Source organism: Perna viridis, chromosome 6 (assembly GCF_037379345.1).
Source record: "Perna viridis isolate PV_CMFRI_1.1 ecotype Kerala chromosome 6, ASM3737934v1, whole genome shotgun sequence".
NCBI lineage: Eukaryota > Metazoa > Mollusca > Bivalvia > Mytilida > Mytilidae > Perna > Perna viridis.
The window spans coordinates 16,059,206-16,078,611 of NC_142450.1; the positions used below are offsets into that span (position 1 = coordinate 16,059,206).

General features: G+C 32.0%; 1 protein-coding gene across 5 annotated transcripts in view; it reads left to right on the plus strand.

Annotated features, from left to right (window-relative positions):
- Nucleotides 1-16,972, plus strand: part of LOC148613846 (neurofascin-like) — a 29,894-nt gene extending 12,922 nt beyond the window's left edge. For 2 of the 5 annotated variants that reach the window (XM_088587483.1, XM_088587482.1), the window contains exons 3-13: nucleotides 2,729-2,813; nucleotides 3,543-3,663; nucleotides 4,825-5,003; nucleotides 6,349-6,540; nucleotides 7,470-7,604; nucleotides 8,591-8,690; nucleotides 11,883-12,082; nucleotides 12,340-12,498; nucleotides 13,692-13,874; nucleotides 14,745-15,098; nucleotides 16,332-16,972. In XM_088587483.1, the coding sequence (XP_088443609.1) occupies nucleotides 2,759-2,813; nucleotides 3,543-3,663; nucleotides 4,825-5,003; nucleotides 6,349-6,540; nucleotides 7,470-7,604; nucleotides 8,591-8,690; nucleotides 11,883-12,082; nucleotides 12,340-12,498; nucleotides 13,692-13,874; nucleotides 14,745-15,098; nucleotides 16,332-16,849 (2,196 nt within the window). In that variant the 5' untranslated portion in view covers nucleotides 2,729-2,758 and the 3' untranslated portion in view covers nucleotides 16,850-16,972. The remainder of the gene's footprint in view (nucleotides 1-2,728; nucleotides 2,814-3,542; nucleotides 3,664-4,824; nucleotides 5,004-6,348; nucleotides 6,541-7,469; nucleotides 7,605-8,590; nucleotides 8,691-11,882; nucleotides 12,083-12,339; nucleotides 12,499-13,691; nucleotides 13,875-14,744; nucleotides 15,099-16,331) is intronic. The other 3 variants (XM_088587486.1, XM_088587485.1, XM_088587484.1) reach the window with 3 other exon arrangements.
- The last annotated feature ends 2,434 nt before the right edge of the window (nucleotides 16,973-19,406 follow it).

Sequence of the window (19,406 nt, forward strand, 5' to 3'; positions counted from 1 at the left end):
GGACATGATTCCTTAAAACACGTGTAACCACATCAAAATTCGTATTTACGTATTTTACCATACGGTCCGGGGAAGGGGGTAACTTCATGTATATTGCCGTACGGAAATGTGGAAAACAATTGAGTATGGTTTTCCAATTTTGATATATTAATTTCATTGTATAAATTATGATTAACTGGGATGGATGCCCTACATAGCTGTTCATAAGTATATATTCATATGGAAATTGTTAAGGTGTACAAAGGAGAAAAAAAATTGAAAAATCAAACTTCGCTAATTTGTTTTTCACTAAGTGTATAAGATCATGGTTAGTTCACTTACACCCACACATAAACCACGTCGGACCTCTGTTAAAAGTTATGTTAATTAGTTAATTAGACCACCGAACTGATACACACGAGCTCCTTCTCATCAGTTCAAATTACTGAGTGGTATCCTTATTAATAGTTTCCAGTATGAGCTTTGTTTTATTTTATTATATGCCATATACTATTGAAAGATATCAATGGTTTTATAGCAGTGTACCATAAAAAGCATTGAGAATACGCACCAACTCTTCAATTAAAATACATGTTACATTTAGTAAAACAGTGTAACTCGAAAATTATTATTTTGTTTTAGAATTTTGACGAAAATGGAACTTACCCTGTATTTGATGGTACTAAAAACAATGCGTAGTTTAAAGCAATTTCAAAAAGTTTTCAAGTTTCAAAAACAATGTACATTTCACGAAAAATAGGCAAGAACGCGAAATTAGGATATCGCATAATACCTCGCCACGACGTGTGGCGGGGTGTATAAAATTGAAGACAAGAAAAAAAAATCAAGAAATAGTAATAAAACACTAGATATATGAACACATAAAAACCGAGAATGGTCCTTGTTATAGTTTCGTTGATGATATAAACTGCGCACAATCCGATTACATCTATGTGACTGTATATACATGTATACAGACAATATTCGTTCAGTATTCATGCAGTGCACATAAATTTGAAATCTTGTACATTGTATTATAAAGAATCATCTTTAAAAAAAGCAAGCTGCTACTACTGTATGCTTTTTTATGGACATGTATACATTTTGGGGTCTGTAATCAACATCCATGTCGGGGATACTAGTTTATAGATGTTGGAAATTTCTTTTGGAATAAGGTAAAACTGTAACTTTTATGGATATATTTCAGGCATATATTTAGAATGCAATTTAACTATAAACAGAATTAGAAGGTAGTTCAGCACGTTGTAGCGCCTGAAAGTTTTTTTTTCTACAATTATCCGATAAATTGATCTTTTTTATTCAAAATTATCTGTAATAGAATTTTTTTAAAGTCGGATGGATATTGGATACACTAAATATGAATAAAAATTTAACAACAAATTCAATACTTTTGTAAAATAAGTATAAATAAAATTTAAAATCAAAACGAGAAGAATTATTTTGATATATTCTTTTAAATACATATAATATTCAGAATTTAAATGAACTATAAATTACATTAATAAAAAATTCTAAAAACAATATATCATTAAAGAATATTGTCTAAAGGGGACAGTTCATGTTCACAATATTATGACTTTACAAGTCTAGACACAATCGTGTAATATCTTAGTACATAATTTTCAGACAGTCTCAAATGATTCAACAAAGTCTGAACTAGTCTGAACAGAAAACAAAACAGCTGGTCTTGTTTATTTCAACAAGTCTGAACATGTCTTACATGTATCGAACTGAAAACATCTTGTAGTCTTAAACCGTCTTAACATTTCGAACTGAAATCGATCTTACTCTGTTACATAGTCTCGACAATTTTTTGTTAAGATTTTTTATTATAATTTAAGACGATCTAAGATTGTGTTAAGATCGAAATAGCCGTTTAAGACATAAATCTCAGTACTAAAGTTGTGTATTTAGGTCAAGAAAGTGCTTTCTTGTATCTATTTATAAATCATCTTAAGCCCGTATCCTGTAAAAGGATCATTTAAATAATGTGTTGACAAAATATATAATCTCTGGATTAGTGATCAGTGTATATTTTAGTATTTAAGAATTCACAACAAACAAAATAGAAAAAAATATGATAACTTTGAGCTGGAAGTTATAGAAGATTTTAACATTTACATGCTAACCATACAAAATGATAAATCAAATCTGACAAAGGACATCATTTTCACTAAACCAAAAACTACAAAACTATATTTTTTCTTTTTTTTCGAACTTTGTGATAACAAATATCAAAGATCACCACAGAAACATTGTTTAGGAAGATTTCGAAACGAATGTCACGTTTGTAATTGTTCAGCTCATTTATCATTTATGCTGAGGTTAGCAAAATTTTGCATTGGATAAGAGCCTTTGTCATCCTTTCAAGAAATGGTATTTCATGTATAGGATTGAACACGTTTTTTTCCAGAATTTGTCGATGTGTAAAATTAGACCATTCAATTGATTTTCATGTAAGGTTTTTGAGTGAATGGTCCTATTAAAATCATACTTTAGGCTTTTACGTTGTTTTGTTAAAATATGTGATGACAATAAGGGCATTATTGCAAACAGAAAAAAACAGCAATTTCCCATCCCTTTAGCGTCCTGAAGATAGCTTTGCTTTTAATAACAGCTTACGTTGCTTATTTTGTTTCTCTTTTTGACGTTGTATCAAACTGAAACTTCGTTTGTTGCTTTTTGTTGGTGTACTCAACTGTATTTTGTTCATGACATATCTTTACAGGAAATATCGCTTCTTTTCCGTTATAGAAGAATGGAAAAAAGAAATGTACATCATCATATTATATTGTTGCTGTGGCTGCAATTAGGTAAATTTTCCGCTTAAACTGCCTTGTCTTATATATCAAGGTATTATTAACATCCAAATATTAACGATTTTGTTTTTATTTTGCGTAACCTTTTCAAGTTCTCCTGAAAAAATGACTTTTCGGAGTGTTTTGTTGAAAAGGATATTACGTTCAGGGGGACGAAAGTGAAAAAGGCTATGCCACGATGTACAAAATTGAGTGGTGCCGAATGATATACCATAATGATCCATGAGGTCAACAGAAAAAGTGTGTCACAAGAACCTCATTGTAAGCTGTTTCACTGGTACAAAAATTGTATGTATGTTCGACAATCCCTGGCAAAATATGTGAGTTCCGATATGAAAACTTTATACACTAGTGCTGATAGGATATTGCAATGGAGGAAAGCATTTTCAAATTATTGTTCATTAAATGATGTTTTTCAACGAGTAATTACAATGCAATATAAAATCCGTTTATTCCGGTCAGTACTTATACATATATACAACGTCTCAGAATGTGGCGACTCTATTTGCTACACTGCTCCATCGGATCAAATTGATACAGGGAAGATATATAAACGTATAGAAAGGTCTGAAAAGTTCCCAACGATGTTAGAACTGTCAAATTTGCGATATATATATATATAACAAAACATAACGAAGTCGACTGACATCCGAGATTTGTTTATTTTGTTTATTTTTGTTGTTGTTGTTGTTGTTGTTTTGTTGTAAATCTAGGATTTTACAGTACAAGCCTATGACCAGCCTCCGCAAATTACGACAACATTTCAGGACACATATTACTTGCCAGAAGATAATGATGTACCGGCAACTTGGCAGTGTAGAGCGTCAGGCGACCCACCTCCAAAGTTTGTATATATGTTTACAATGTCTAATTATTTACACAATAAACAAAGGATAATTTACTTACTGGAACTAAAATGACTTATAACTATCCCAATTTAGTTAAGTCCATACTGCGTTTATGTAACATTTTCTTGGGATTTGGGGCAAGTGGGATGTTCGAGTAACTTGTTAGGTCAAAGATCACTATTTGCTTAAGGCGCAGTTTACACAAACACACTTTTTCCAACCTCAATAACCCTCATCCCGTTGCCTTTTTTAGTAATTTTCAGCAATATAAATCCGATGGATGACAAATTTTACCTAAAAAATAAAAAAAAAATGTTTGTAACGCCTTGACTCAGTAATTTATATTAGTTTAATTGGTTGTTATAATATTATATATTGTCATTTCATATATCCTAAAATAACGATTAAAACCTGAATGAAAACATAGGGGACTATTAGAATATATATATTGGGATTCACTCCTTAGGAAAAATTGAATCGTTGCCTCTCCCTTTATTGAGCAAACTAGTCTCAAATTTATCGTATTTTTGCTTTGTCTATGAATTTAACATAACTTATATTACAGCCGTCACACTTCAATTTTTTTTTTATTTAAAACTGTAGTTCAAAAGGTGCTTGCAAGTTCTTGTTGTGCGTTGAATCAAATTATAGTTTACATTTGTTAATACGTGTCGATGTATGAGATCATCTCTTATATACAGGCTATGTGAATGATTATTTATAGCTCGTGACAACTGACAAACTGGTAACTTCCATTTATAAAAGGTGAAGTTGGTAATGGCATTCGATCTTCTTGTAGTAAAAATAATTTCACTGCATTTGTTCTATTAGAGCAGTCAAAATCCAAAGACTATATATATACAAATGATATACGGTCACTGACTGAATATTATTTTCTGTTGCTTAAAATGTCATCGTTTGACACTTTTGTTGGATTCAAAAGACAATAACAGTGCACTGATTAGACAAAAAAAAACTGATGTACGAATTTATCTCGAACCGGAAAACATACTCGGCAGAGCCTTGCATTTTCTCGTTGTTCTAAGCCTCATCTATATATCAGTTTTATTTCAAGTCAGTGCACAGTTATTGTCTTTGTATTTAATTTTAGTTGAGGTGTGACTTTATTTTATTTTAAATGTTATCATTTCATTTAGATATGAATGGAATCTAAATGGAAATACTATAAAGAGCAGCCAATACGTTACAGTCATTAACAAATCCGGAAAACTAATTATAAAACGGGCACAAATCAGTGATTTTGGGGATTACAGATGTATTGCCAGGAACAGAGTCGGCATAGCTATTTCATCATTATTTAAACTTAGAAGGAGTTGTAAGCATAAAATATGATATATCAAACATGGCATTAAAACTGCACACTTTCGTTGTTTTTGTGTTTAACATTCATGACAAGTTACAATTCTCTAGGTACATTCGTTTCCAGGAGTATTTGTGAACACGTGTCTTGGCGTATTTATATAAAAGTACTACATATCATATGATCAGAAAATGATCATGTTCACTTAACATAATACGTACTGAAACAGGATGTTTAAGGCGTTCGACATACATTGTAGAAATCGTTCTTTGTTAATTGTTAATTTGCGTTATTTGAGGTATATGTATGTATTACTTTGAAAATTAGGACTGCACATGTAATTACCTTATGATTCAGTCTTTATGTTATCATTTCTTAACTTGACTTAACTAAACGGCAGATTTTAAGTAGTACTGCAGCTAAGAATCATGCAAATTATGTTATATGTGATACACCCCTAAAAGGCTACACATTTCATTTTTTTGTTATTAAGTTTCTTTATATGTATAAATGATGGGATGTGTGAGCATTCATTCCAATCTGTCTGCTCTTAGTAGATAATTCACAACGAAAATCCAATAGTTTCTATTATGTTAGTGTCATGTTCGGAGTTACTTTGAATTGTGCAGTACATTCTATTTATTTATTACTTTATGATTTTTATGAAAAACAACATATTAATTTCTGTTTACTATAAAGTTTTAAACCAAATGTCAGAAATGAAAATATGTATGCTTCCCAACAATGAATCACATTTTTCATGATTCTTGCTGGAGTACTACCAATTCACTTATAAAAGAACGGAAAACATAGTGAAACATAGTAACTGTAAGGTAATGTTTTGATAAAATTCAGACTCGACATCAACTTACATAGTGTATGCTGTTACTTATAAAAAAATACAATACTACTGGATTAAGAAGGTAGACCTAGGGTAATGGTCACAACACTTGAAATTATTGATATGTTTATATCATATTCAATTTCACCAATGCCTATCAAGCTTTCATTTATTTGAAACATAATATATAAAACCAGCCCAAGTAACTTTGATGCTCACGTGCGATTAATGTAAAATGCCGACAACAAATGTTTCAATTATTGTAAGAGTTATTTCCCTTACCCTAGGTCTACCTCCCGAAAACAATTGAATAAAATTGAATCTCGAATATCTGCACTTGGCTCACTGGCTATGAGGTTTGGCAAACACAAAAATCAAAAAGATGAATACGGCTCTAATTACTATCGACAGGTTAGTAACAACTAAAACAAAAAGCTTTTTTTTTAAATTGGAAAAGGTTTCATCATAATTAGTAGAATATATTCAGAATATTTTAACATTATTTTAATTTTATTTTAGTTATTGGATTATTTTCTGATACCGGCAATAAAATTATAATACCTGCTGTTACCGAATTCAGCCATATTTCAATGAAATGTGAAGGCAAACCTAAATGTATTCCACAGAATCAGTGTAAAATAGAATGGAAAAGAGGAGAGGGAGTGAAAGACTCAATAAAGGAAACTAAGCGTGTTGCTTTGGACAAATATGGTAATGGATTTCTGGTTAAAATGTCGGTATAATAGAGATAAATACAGATAGTTTCGAATACTCTTTTTATTTTATTCTATTTATTTCATTAAAAAAGACTTACTATATAAGGCCATAAAATATGCTACTCCACTAATTCTTTAATAATTCTCCACAGTTCATTTTTACTTTTAATTTTGATAAAAAGATCCCCTTTGTTAGTTTCATCCATTTACTAATGCTTACAATCACCCACAGAGTACGCGATTCAGCTTCTGTATCTGTTTTGATCTTGAACTTTGTGAGTTTTATGTTCATGAAGTTTTGTGAGTTTTATGCTGAAGAAGGATATCTGTTATCCGAAATATTCAATTTAAATTTTACCACCTTTTGGTGATGTTAAACATATCTAGACGTTTATTTGATTTATTGTTATGTTTCGTTTTTAACGATTCATCACCCTGGTTATATATATATATATATATATATATATATATATATATATATATATATATATATATATATAACTAAATCATTAAATCGACAATTAATGGCACAGAAAAAAGATTTTAAAGTTCCTTTAGAAAGAAACCAAATTTTACTGAAAATAAAAGAGGTATCTTTTTCAATGATTTTTTGGCAATGAATTAAATGCTTTTACGTAAGTTATTTCTCTTTATCCGTTGAAGTTAATAAAAAACCCAACATTCAACTTTGAGAAATGATGCATTTGTGATATGAAATAAAATTTGTCATGTGCTACCACCCTGTTTTTTTTTTGTTTTTTTTTTGTTTGTTTTTTGGTTTTTTTTCCTTTCTGGACGCTCTCGTAAACGGAGGATTCAAGATGAATGAGATTAGAAACTACTTTTCTGAATATAATATATGTATAACTAAATAAACGTGCGTTTATATACATTATTTTCACAGTTCTTATTATTTCTCAATAGGGACTCTTCATCTCCTGTTCGCAACGATGGAAGACAGTTCTACTGCCGTTAAGCCATATTCTTGTGTTATAGGAAATGAAAACTTAAAAACATTCTATAAAGGTCCTGATATAATATTCCCGATGATTAAACAAGGTAGTATTTGAAGCTTTCACAACTCTCAAATGGGAAAATTAGGTGGTCGAGGTGGCTTCCTATTACAATATTTGGTTTGTGTGGCTGCTTGATGAAGGATAAATCCTTGAAATAATTTTTTTTTCATAATGAGATTATTTAAGTTTTGTATTTTATGGGTAGGTTAATTTTAGAAATTTCGTAGATAATTGAAAAATGTGACGTTGAACTGATGTTTTGTCTGATGATTGTGATTTTGGTTTAAAGAACATCGATTGCAATCTTTTCTATAATATTGATCGTGCGAAGACAATGTTTTGGATGTTTTGGAAGAAATCAATGATTAGAGATATAATTTCAACTATTATGTAGTACTGTGAAAGTATTTTGATCCGAGGATACCAATTTTCGTGGATTAAGTTGAAAAATACGAGTTCGTGGATTCTTGAATTTGTGGTATTTGACGTTTTCAGTATACAAATTAATGGAATTTTCTTTTTCGTTGGGAACCAGATGTCGTGTTTTGGCCTTTTCACAAAAAACCACGAAAACTGGAACCCCACTAACAATAGTACTTTCACAGTATTATGGTTGTTAAGATAATGCTGTGTTCTAGGATTTATTTAAGGAGAATTTAAAATGAAGCACTATTTGGCTTTGATTGGTCATTTCGGTTTGAATGAAAGTAAAATTGTCCTGATGGCAGTTGGTTGAATTGGGAACGTTGTGAAATAAAGACCGGGTACTTAATGATATTGATACGTAAATGACGCCATTTCAGAGTTATGCTGATAGTTAATACAAGTACAAGTTTCGTTTCTTTTTTTTTCTAACAACTATGTATGTTTCTTTCCGCCTGAATATGAAATGAAGAACTTTTGTCAAATAATGGAACAAATGCAAATGGTATTGCCAATTAAATGACCCTTAATGAAAACGCTATGCTAAATCGTTAGATGCTAAAAAAAATGATATCAAAATTTTTATTGCTTGATTTCACTTTCAAGCACAAACACCAAATCGGAAAAAACCAAATCTGGTTTTCAAACATGACGCATTCGGATTACTCGGCGGAGATGCAGAACTACAATGTGTTTTTGCATCATAGTAAGTAAGTCATAAATTTTCTAAAGAAATTTTTTCTATGAAAATCTTTTGAAATTCTCATAAATTTCAAAGTTTTCAGTATAACATAGAAAAAACAAATAAATCATACCCGTTTTTGTGTAGGTTTAACATAGTTTGTAGATATGTATGGTACAAACGTGTTTCGTGTTCTTTGCTATATGATTGATGTCTGTTGTTCATAATTTAGGGAAAAGACAATTTATATCGTAACAATGAAGTGATTTTGCACTCAATATATAAAGAAACAATGATAGTTCTTAAGTAGCTGTCTTTTTAAGAATCATGCAGAATCTGAAAAATGTGATATACCCAAAAAAAGGCTACGTATTTTTATTTCTGTAATTAAGTTGTTTTATGGGTGTATATTATGAAATATGTAATTATTCATTCTGATCTGTCTGCTCTTAGGAGATAATCAACATTGAAAATCCAGTAGATTCTATTGTATTTCAGTGTCATTTACCGAGTTATCTCCCTTAATTTTGAAATCTACAGTGCATGCTCCTATGAGCATGGGTTATATGAAAAACCAAATATTAATTTCTGTTTACACTACCTGAACCGATCCGTGCAACAAAAATTACGACCGGTCATCAATCACCAATCAGTTACCGGTCAGTCATCAATCCGTCAAACCGATCCATTCAACCGGTGATCGCATCACGTGATTACAGATTACAGAGCGATCACTGTATTTTACGGTTTTTAATGTTTTCTTTGTCAATTTTACACATATTTACATAATGTAATATATTTTAACATCAATTTATATATTTATTTTACATTTATTTTATTTCAAACACAAAACTCGGATCAAAGCGGTCACCGGTCATCGGTCATCGATCCGTCAGCGATCAATCAGTTAACAGTCATCGATCCGTCAAATTGTTGCGCGGATCGGTTCAATGACTGTACCAAAGCATTTTAAACAAAATATCAAAAATAAAAATATGTAGGCTTTCCAACCATGAATCACATTATGCATGATTTTAGCTGGAGTACTACTTTACTAAGTTTTTAATAATGTAATGACAATAAAGTGTATGACAAACGGTAAAAAGCAATCCACATACCTGTTGTAAATAGTCTGGCTATTATAGGTAACGTGTCATTATATCAATCCTGTCCATGGTCTTCAACAAAAAGCATAACAGTATTTTATTGTGTCTAAGATCGGTGTTATTTATTTCCTAATGGGCATGCTCTAGAAGCAAGATATATTTCTAGATGTGATGCTATGATTAGTTTTATTGGTGAGTGAAACAGAAGCCTTCTCGGGATTGGTTAAGCGCTGGTTTTTAAAACACTTGTACCGGAAATAATGAGTTTGGAGAATGACACCCTATTTTTTTCTTTAGACTTGTTGAAATATGTCAAATTGCTTTCAGAAAGCGTAATAGTTGATTAAGTTCGAAATGATACAGTTTTGAGAAATATTAAGTCCTAGGTAGTTGGTATGTTACTGTAAGTCTAGATTTGTCTTACAGTTCTTTGTTTTGGTGCAGAGAGTTGATACTAAATTCATGGCACAAAGGAAGTTTGGTACAAATGGTCTGTGGCCTCCATGATGTTGACATGAGAGTTAGAAAAGAATGTATTAATACGTGTAGACACGTATTGGTTTGCTGGTTGTTTATATCAAGGGTTGGAACAATCAACATAAATAGACTTATAAATTTGCAACCTTTCTTGGGTAAACCGTATAATTTAAGAACTTCGCGAGAATCCATACAAACAATGATACCTAGTTGTATCTGCAAACATGTACCACCAAACCTTTTTTAAAACTTTCCAATTCTATACCTACATCTGTCAAAAAGGGTTCCAGCACTTCCAGGACACTCACTTGCTATTCCCGTAGTGGTTGTAATTCAATGTGGATCCTGAAAAAGTTAACCTCATCAATTAAGGATAATTATCAGAATATAATATCTTCAAAAAACACGATTTTTCAACTCTTTATACTTCTATTCTCCATGTATTCAGTTAAACTCCCGACTCAAAGATATACATCGTTGTTACTCCAAATAATATGGTACACCTAGATTATAATACGTTGTTCTTGGTAGAGACTTCTCATACATTGTTATAAATAATTCAAAATCATTTTCCAAATATACCGAAGAAGGAATTTTCAAGCTTCTAGAGTTTTGATTGACAGCATATTTGTACAGTGTGGTGGACGTGTTTCTCATCAAACGATCGGCATTTTAATGGAATCAAATTGTGCTCCTCTATTTTCTGACTTATTCCTTTACTCTTATGAGGCTGAATTTATAGCTGATCTGATTCACAAGAAAGAACATTGGTTAGCTGGATCCTTTGATCTCAGTTTCCGCTATATAGAGGACGTGCTATCGTTAAACAATCCTAGTGTTTCGTGGATTGGGTACATCACATCCACCCAAAAGAACTTGAGATAAAGATACTAAAGAAACCGTGAAGTCAGCCTCATATCTGGACACCACTTAGAGATCGATGGTTAAGAAAAACTACAGACCACACTTTACGACATACGCGATGATTTTTCATTCCGTATTGTCAACTTTATTTTCATCTGTGGCAACATCACTTCAGCACCTGTGTATAGACTTTCATATCAAAACTCATACGTTATGCTAGAGCTTGTCGTAACTATGCAGACTTTTTTGTATCGCGCTAGAATTCTTACAATTATGCTTCTGGAAAAGGATTATGTTGCTACAAAATTGAAGTCATTACTATAGAACTTTCATGGTCGTCATCATGAACTGGTGGATCGTTACGGTGTATCCATGTTGTTTTTAGAATAGCGGAGGACGCTTGCCTTGCCCATGCACCCGGTCCATGCTCCCAGTTTTAAGTGGAGTCCGAGTTGCTCATTTACTTTTGTTATTTTGTATGCATGAATTTGATGATTTTATGTTCATTGTTGTGTTTGTCTGTTTTTCATTGTTTAACGTCATCTTTATAGCATAAACTAAGATTAAAAGATCTAGCTAAACGATAATTGTGTTGTTTTGTCCAAAATACTTTGAGTGCAAAGAATGAAAATATAGCATATGTAGACTGAGAAATTCTTCTTTCTTCCATCGATTTTTATGTACTATAAACCACTTTACCATAGGCAGGGTCTTTGTTCTTTTTGAATTAGTATTTTAATGGAAACATTCAATTATTATTGATTTTTAGCCCCTTACCTGATGTATCATGGACAGAACCAAATGGCAGGCTTATTCAAGAGAGGTCAGAAAAGTATGAATTTCGTGAAAATTCGTTCAGGAGGACTTTGAAAGTGAACAATCTATCTATTGAAGATGAAGGGGAGTATACATGCATCGGAACTAACGAAAATGGGATAGCAGAAGCGAAAGTGTATCTGAATGTCACATGTGAGTTTTCAATTTTTTTTTGGTGAAAGAGCAAATACAATTTTTAGAGCACATCCAATAAGATAATAAATGTGATGATAAAAATGAAACGTTTGATTGCATCCTATAACTTATTATCCCAATTATCCGATATACCAAAAACTCTTGGTTGGGTACTTTAAATTACAGTATTCAAATCGCTTAAAGTTTTGCTTTTGTATCTCAGTTGTTCCTAATTTGCCTTTGTTCCCTGACTTTTTAATGATCAATTTTTTCAGCAAAACCATTTTTCAGACGAGGAAAGGTTCTTGAATCCCTGGTCTTACCAGTTAATAAGAATGCAAGATTTTCATGTAAAATGTACTCAGTGAAAGGTGAAAATCCGCCGTCGTCACCTGAATGGTTTAAAAATGGGGTACCTATACCTCAATATCAAAGTAAGCTCTGTGATATTTTATACTTTAAGTAAATCATTTGACACATTCTTGTCAATATATGTATCAAAATACACTATTATACGATGGAAGTACCTTGTACGTACTTTTGATAACAGAGGTGTCCTTATGAATCTTTGAAAGTTTGTGCTAGACATCATATTCAAATTCAAACTTTGGTCTCATGTGTAGTCAATTTCATATTTTTCCCTGCACGTAAAGATCAAAGGTAAAGGAAACTCAAGATAAAACAATACGTCAATGCCTTCTCATTCCGTATTGTAAATTTTCCTTTCATCGGTGACAGAATTCTTCGTCTCCTGTGTTTGGAGTTTTCATATAACAACTCATACATTATGTCAAAGCTTGCCGTGATAACTATAACTTTTTGTACCGAGCTAGACTTTTTACAATTAAGCTTCTGGAACAGTGTTATGTCGCTACAAGATTGAAGTCATCATTTTATCTATCTACACCATGAAAACCAATTAATTACAGTATCATATAGTTTTCCTTTCCTCTTTTGTCTACCACGGACTTGACATTTGACTAGTACCTCTGGGAGGGTTTTTCTAGATATGTAGAGAACCCTTACCTAACCGGTACACCTGGTCCGTGCTCATACTTTTTTATGCAGTCCGAGCTCACTTGCTTCTGTTTCTTTGTTCATGTTATTTTTGTTATTTCATACATTTTGCACTCTTTGTTTTATGTGTCTGTTTTCCCTGTCCTTGAATCTTTTTTTTATTTTTGCTCGAATTTTATTCACTTGAAAACTCTTTCAATTTTAATATAACAAGATGCAATAACATGGAAATTCTGGGTTTAAAGATAATACCATGGTAAAAAAATAATCATTACGTCATGTCTTTGAATATAGGTAGAACAAAGATATATAAAAGCAAATCTCAAAACTATTTTAAGACAAAACACTTGTATACTAACAAATTGAATACATAATTTAGCAAATCTGGTATAGGAGTAATACAATGGGGTCGATACAAAAAAATATTTAAAAAAAATATCAGTGGTTTGTTTTTCTCTCTACATTTAAATGAGATAAACGACTAATAAGAATAGCTAAGACGGTTATATCTCTTGTTGTACCGATATCGCATACGGTGAATTACTCTTTACCCAAGTCATATTAACGAGGCATCAATAAACGAGGCTTAGATATAAATGTATTTGTACAGTTGGTCCTGAAAGAAACAAGAAATACGAGCTGAATGCAAATGGTTCTGTATTAACAATAAAAGATATAAAGAAACCAGAGGACACATGTACTATCACGTGTAAAGCTGGCAATGTTATCCATGATTTGGATGGAGCAGATTTGTACAGTGAAAAGTATGCTGATGCAACTCTTAGAGTCATTGGTAGGATATTCTTATATTCTATGTTAGAACACAGAATTCTTTGTAACTAGATGCATTATGACCAAGTTTCTTTCTAGAAAACATCTTTCTGTGTTATTGTTCTAGAAAGGACACTTGGTAAGTCGAGCATAAATATATATTTGATTTGATATTGAAGAGCTGTATTACTCTTCCTTATCCGTTTATTTTTATTTTTGTCGATATTTTAATGTGATGCATTCGTAGCCACGATTTGTAAGAAAATTTTCGAGCCAATCATTTTTTCTCGAAATCTATCACAGATGTATAGAAATATTGACACATACTGAGTTTGTGTATTACTTGAAAAATAATTATATCAATAACACCAATCGAATAATTATTAAATTTGGAAATTCATCTTTAATCGGTCTGACATTTATTTTTATGTAGTGGATGATTTCATATAATCTGCACGGAATCCCATTTTCAAACGTGGCTTTATAGGTTTACCACTTTCAAAACTTTATTCTTAGCCAAAAATGTTGAACTAACTTAAACGGAACCACATTATATTTGTCTTCGAAAAGCGGGTGATGCTCTGTTATAAATGTGTGACCATTTGGTTTGATTAAAGTGCATTTGGCGTTTTTGTTGCCTGTGAGCACAAAGAAATACGGTCCCCGTTGTGCTGAACGTCAAAGTTTGAATATGAAATCATTTAAATAGGTATGTGTCGAAAACAATTATTTCACAGACTTATTCAAAATAGCTGAATCGATATTGTCTTTTTATAATTTGTGTTTCTAATCCGTGAATAATTCTAATATTTGATTCCCTAATGAAATCAAAATTCTTGCATGTAAACCCTTTAATGTTGTCCATTTAAAGAACATATATTTTTCCTTGTAGATCCTATTTTAGTATCTTTACTTAGCAACACAACACAAAAACGGACAAGCACAGAACCTTTCTCATTCGCCTTCATTGCCACAACTGATGAAAGTGTTTCACAGCTCTACTACAATTGGGAATATATTCGCCCAGACAACAAAACTGTTTATGATGATGAAATTTTACAAAAATTGCCGTTTGTGAGCTTCAACTCAGACAGAACAAATATGACCATTATTCCGGATCTTGTGGACGAAGACATAAAAGAAAACCAAATTCATGCGGTTCTCGGTTTGTACAGAGTGGTCATTTATCACGAGTTTGATTCTGTCACCAAAAGTTTTAATGTGTTTACTACTGCTGTCGTCCCTGGTGAGTATATATCGTGTTGGGTCTATTTTTTTCCGAGTCTTTTAGATAAAAATCGTACATGTACGTATATTTGATTTAACTGAGTAGTCATAAGTCATCAATTCTTTTAAACAGTGTCAGAATTTAAAATTAATTATCTCACTCTCAATTTCTAAAAATCAAAAGAATGTAATCCAGGGACAAAGACCAGACATGGAAAACAGACATACACAACAAAGAACACAAAGCAACTAAAACTACACACACAAAGTAACAAAAGTAAATGAGCAACTCAGACTCCACTAAAAACTGGGAGCATGGACCAGTGCACCAGTAGGGTAAACGTCCTCTGTTTTTCTAGAAATACCCGCCGAGTTGCTCATAAAAAGTTAAGTCCGGGGTAGACAAACGAGGAAAGGAAAACTATGACCCGTTGAATACATCAGTTTTCATGGTGCTGATGGATACACCATAAACTAAGTTAATTGTGTCAATTGACTTATGTCTAGCAGTGGGCGGTATTCACGGGTCGTTTCTGTACTTTAATCAGCCATTAAGAATCCTTACGGAAAAATCCTACACAAAATCCGCCATATTGGTTTCTTCGGAACCTATTTGTTGAAAAACAATGTTCGTAACTTTTCGTAGTTCTCCGGTGAAAACTGTCAGTTTTTCCGCCAAATCAGATTCATAGGAGACAAACGGGTAATATGTCCGAGAAGTTCGAAGGTACCGAAGTGCATACTAGAATCATTGGTCTTTAGACAAACCACATAGAATAAACAAAATCTCTGTAGCAACCAATCAGCAATCAGAAAGAAAATGGCCGACTTTGACTATGTAAATATTGCCATTCAAATTTCCGAACTGGAAGGATTCGGAAGTTTGACGGCATAGGGAGATATTATTTCGTTATTTCAATTTTGTCATATAGAATCCACATTTAAAACACAGGTTGGTGAAAAACATGTTTTTTAGCCTTTTAAACTTAGTTTTTGATGGTTGTTGCCGAGCTGACGTCGAGTACAATAATTTGACGGGGAATTTAATAGAATGGATAGCGGGAAGCAATGCATAAACATGATCCGTCAAAATCAGAGAATGTCCCCTACTTTTTGTTGATAAATTGTAAAGTTTTTTGTATAAAGCCATCCATGTTGGTGTATCTTATACATTACTTTACAAGAAAACTTTCTTTGTGTCAGATCGAATATGATGAAAATGATACAATGACTATAACCATCTTACTTTCAGATTATACAGTAGGAAGGTATTTCCTAGTAATTCTTGGAATTTTGGCTTTTATTGGAATAGTTGTGGTTGCTATCATTTTGTATCATGCAAGACAAAAAAAGAATAATAATAATAAATCAATGAACACAGATGAGAGTGCGTTACGAATTGAGAGATTATTTGACTCCATTGAACCAGATGTCAGCGCAGTACCTTACCGAATCAACATGATTGAAGGTCATGAAAGTCCACCAATGTCTCATGAAAATGTCAATCCAGTACGGCCAACGATTGAACATGGAAATGACACAAACGTCGATAATTCACTAATAAACCTTTGTTCTACTAGAATTACCAAGAGTTCCTTTGTAGATCACGCCACGGAACTGGATAAAAATGAAGGTTCCGAAGCCAGTGATGATGAACTAAATGTATATGAGTATGTCGCATTACCCAGAAACGGTTACGAAAGTCCATATAACGTTCCGGATCCAAAGAGGGCGACTGGACATGTTTATGAAGAAATACGCTCACCTTGACTTACTGTTTTGTGCCTATGTGTGCGCGTTGTAATAATTTTAAAAACATCATTGACAAGTTATAAAGTAATTTTAAATAGTACTTCGAGTATCAAAATTGCAAATAATGTGGGTTACCTCTCCTTTTTTGAAATATGAATGTGTTTAAAAGACTCTCTGTGTATGTGCATTTAACAAAAAATACCTGTTTGCTTTGATATATGTTTAATGAGTTTTCCCTCCCTTTATGTAATTATTTTTGTTCATTTCAGTGAGGTTTTCTGTAAGAATGAGTGATACTAACTCAGGATTTTAAGGGGGAGGGTTGTGGTCACGCCAAAGTACTCTAACCCCGCCGAATGTCTGTGTATATGTCTTAAGTCAGGAATTTCTTACCTTTGTATGTCTTGTTTCGTTTTTCCCTTTAGAATATATATATGTTTTTGTTTGTTTGTATGTTTGGTTTTTTTTCGGGGAGGGGGGGGGGGGTATACGTTTACGACTATACGTTAGTTGTTCCCACTTTGAAGCCGCCGGACAATAAGAATGGTTACATTAAAAACTAGATATGGTCTGATCAAGTAAATTAATCTAAATTGTAAAGAGTAAATCAGTTTGTATCAAGCAACGTCAAGCCAAACATTGTATTAAATATATACAGGGATCATTTAGAGTATATATGTGTGTATACTGGGCACGTGTTGCTATTTCTTACAGATCTAACAACATTCTAAGTATTACCTTTAATTTAAAATTGTTCTATCTTTGGCTTAATTAACGAGATATTCTCAATACAAAATAAGTGTACATATACCCTAGCTATAGGTCTGCAACCGGTTAAATATTGTTATATTTAAACCACATGTGTGACCAAATGACAAAGCAAAAGTATGATTAGAAAATAAAGTTTGTTCAGGGCTCGGTCGTAAATCAACGTAAAGAACAGATCTCAGATGAACGGTAATGAATTTAAACCAAATTTAATGAAAAAGATTTTAGATTTCTTGTAAATAAGCAACTAAATCTTTGCGCACTACAAAAACCTTTGGTAAAATAATAAATAAAAAAATATCTTTAGAATGTAAATATTTTCACAATTTAGAAAAGAATGTTTCCTGGTAAATAGTAATGGTCTTTGATTTAAACCTAACATGTGCAATTCAAAGCAAACATACAGATTAGGCAAAACAAAAATCGTCATTGTTTTATTTGTATTTCAGTAAAACCTAAAGCCCTTGACCTGATAAACCCTGGCACTGCTTATCTAAAACTATTGACATATTTCCAACTTAAAATACATAATGAAACGACTTAACGAATAATTGAATTAAATCTTCCTCGTGGATATGTATCCGGAAGGTCTTTTGATCTTTGATGATCGTAAACTTTATTCACGGTTATTTTAAAATTTAGTGACCTAAAAGAATAAACTAAAACACACTGAAATACAGAGGTGAATCTTGTGCATAACGTTGTGTTTGAAGGTGTTATAGACCACATAGTAAACTAAAAAATGAAGGATCAAAATTATTGAACTGATAGAATCTATGCAATAATCAAAACGAACAGTCAAAACGAAAGTCCGAAAAACAAATGGTAATATCAAAGTAAAAACACAGACCCGGGTTCTTTTAGCTCAGATATATTAAAACAAATAGTTATTAAGATGAATACTGCCATTGTTCCTTGAGCAACCTCAGTGTAGTCATAGTATTTTTTGTGTTATAAGCCCACTGAATTTTGTGTGTGATATATGCCCACTGAATGTATATAAAGCATCTGGAAAATCTAAACATTGTAACCGGAACCAATGCTAAATATATCTAAAACCTGTTTGTTCGGATTAGAATTATACTGCCGTGTTGAGATTTGATTGAATTTATGTAATACACATTATTGTCACACCTACTGTTTTATTCCCGATTCGCAAATGTGTTTATCTGATTTAATGTCTGCTACTATGACTACTTCAGACTTTTCAAAGATCGAAACTGATGTAACTTGTATTCTGGAATTCTTCAAAATGTAGTTAGTAACAGAAACTTGGAACAAAAACCTCTACCAAAAACAGTAACCGTGAAAGGTTAACTTCCGCTTCAGTGCATTTGGAATGTTTGGGATTGAGAATTTGGGAGAAAGATCGGATTCTGCTTCGGGATAAGGATTTTAAGAAGAAATATATTTTGAAGTAATAATTATCTAATTGTTGATATTTCAAATTTCACTTTGTAATGTAGTGAATAATTTATAGAAAAATGATACTGTGAGGAATGACTATTCAATTTTTTGACGAGAGAAAATTCTCTATGAGGGAGTGTACATGTTGCAAACTGGAATTTAATGCTATATATAATATTAGATACATTTGTAATAATGGAATTTATAATGAATGAAATAGACAAAACAAACATGACAAAAATGCTTAAGTAAATATTTATATTTGACCATGACTTGAATTCTGAAAAATTATATTTTTGTAATTAAGGGAAACGTTTAAAATGTCAAACGTTTGTTGTAATATAGGACGTTTATATGTTATTATTTTTTTTATGATGTAGTTTGTTTATAATAATGAAAA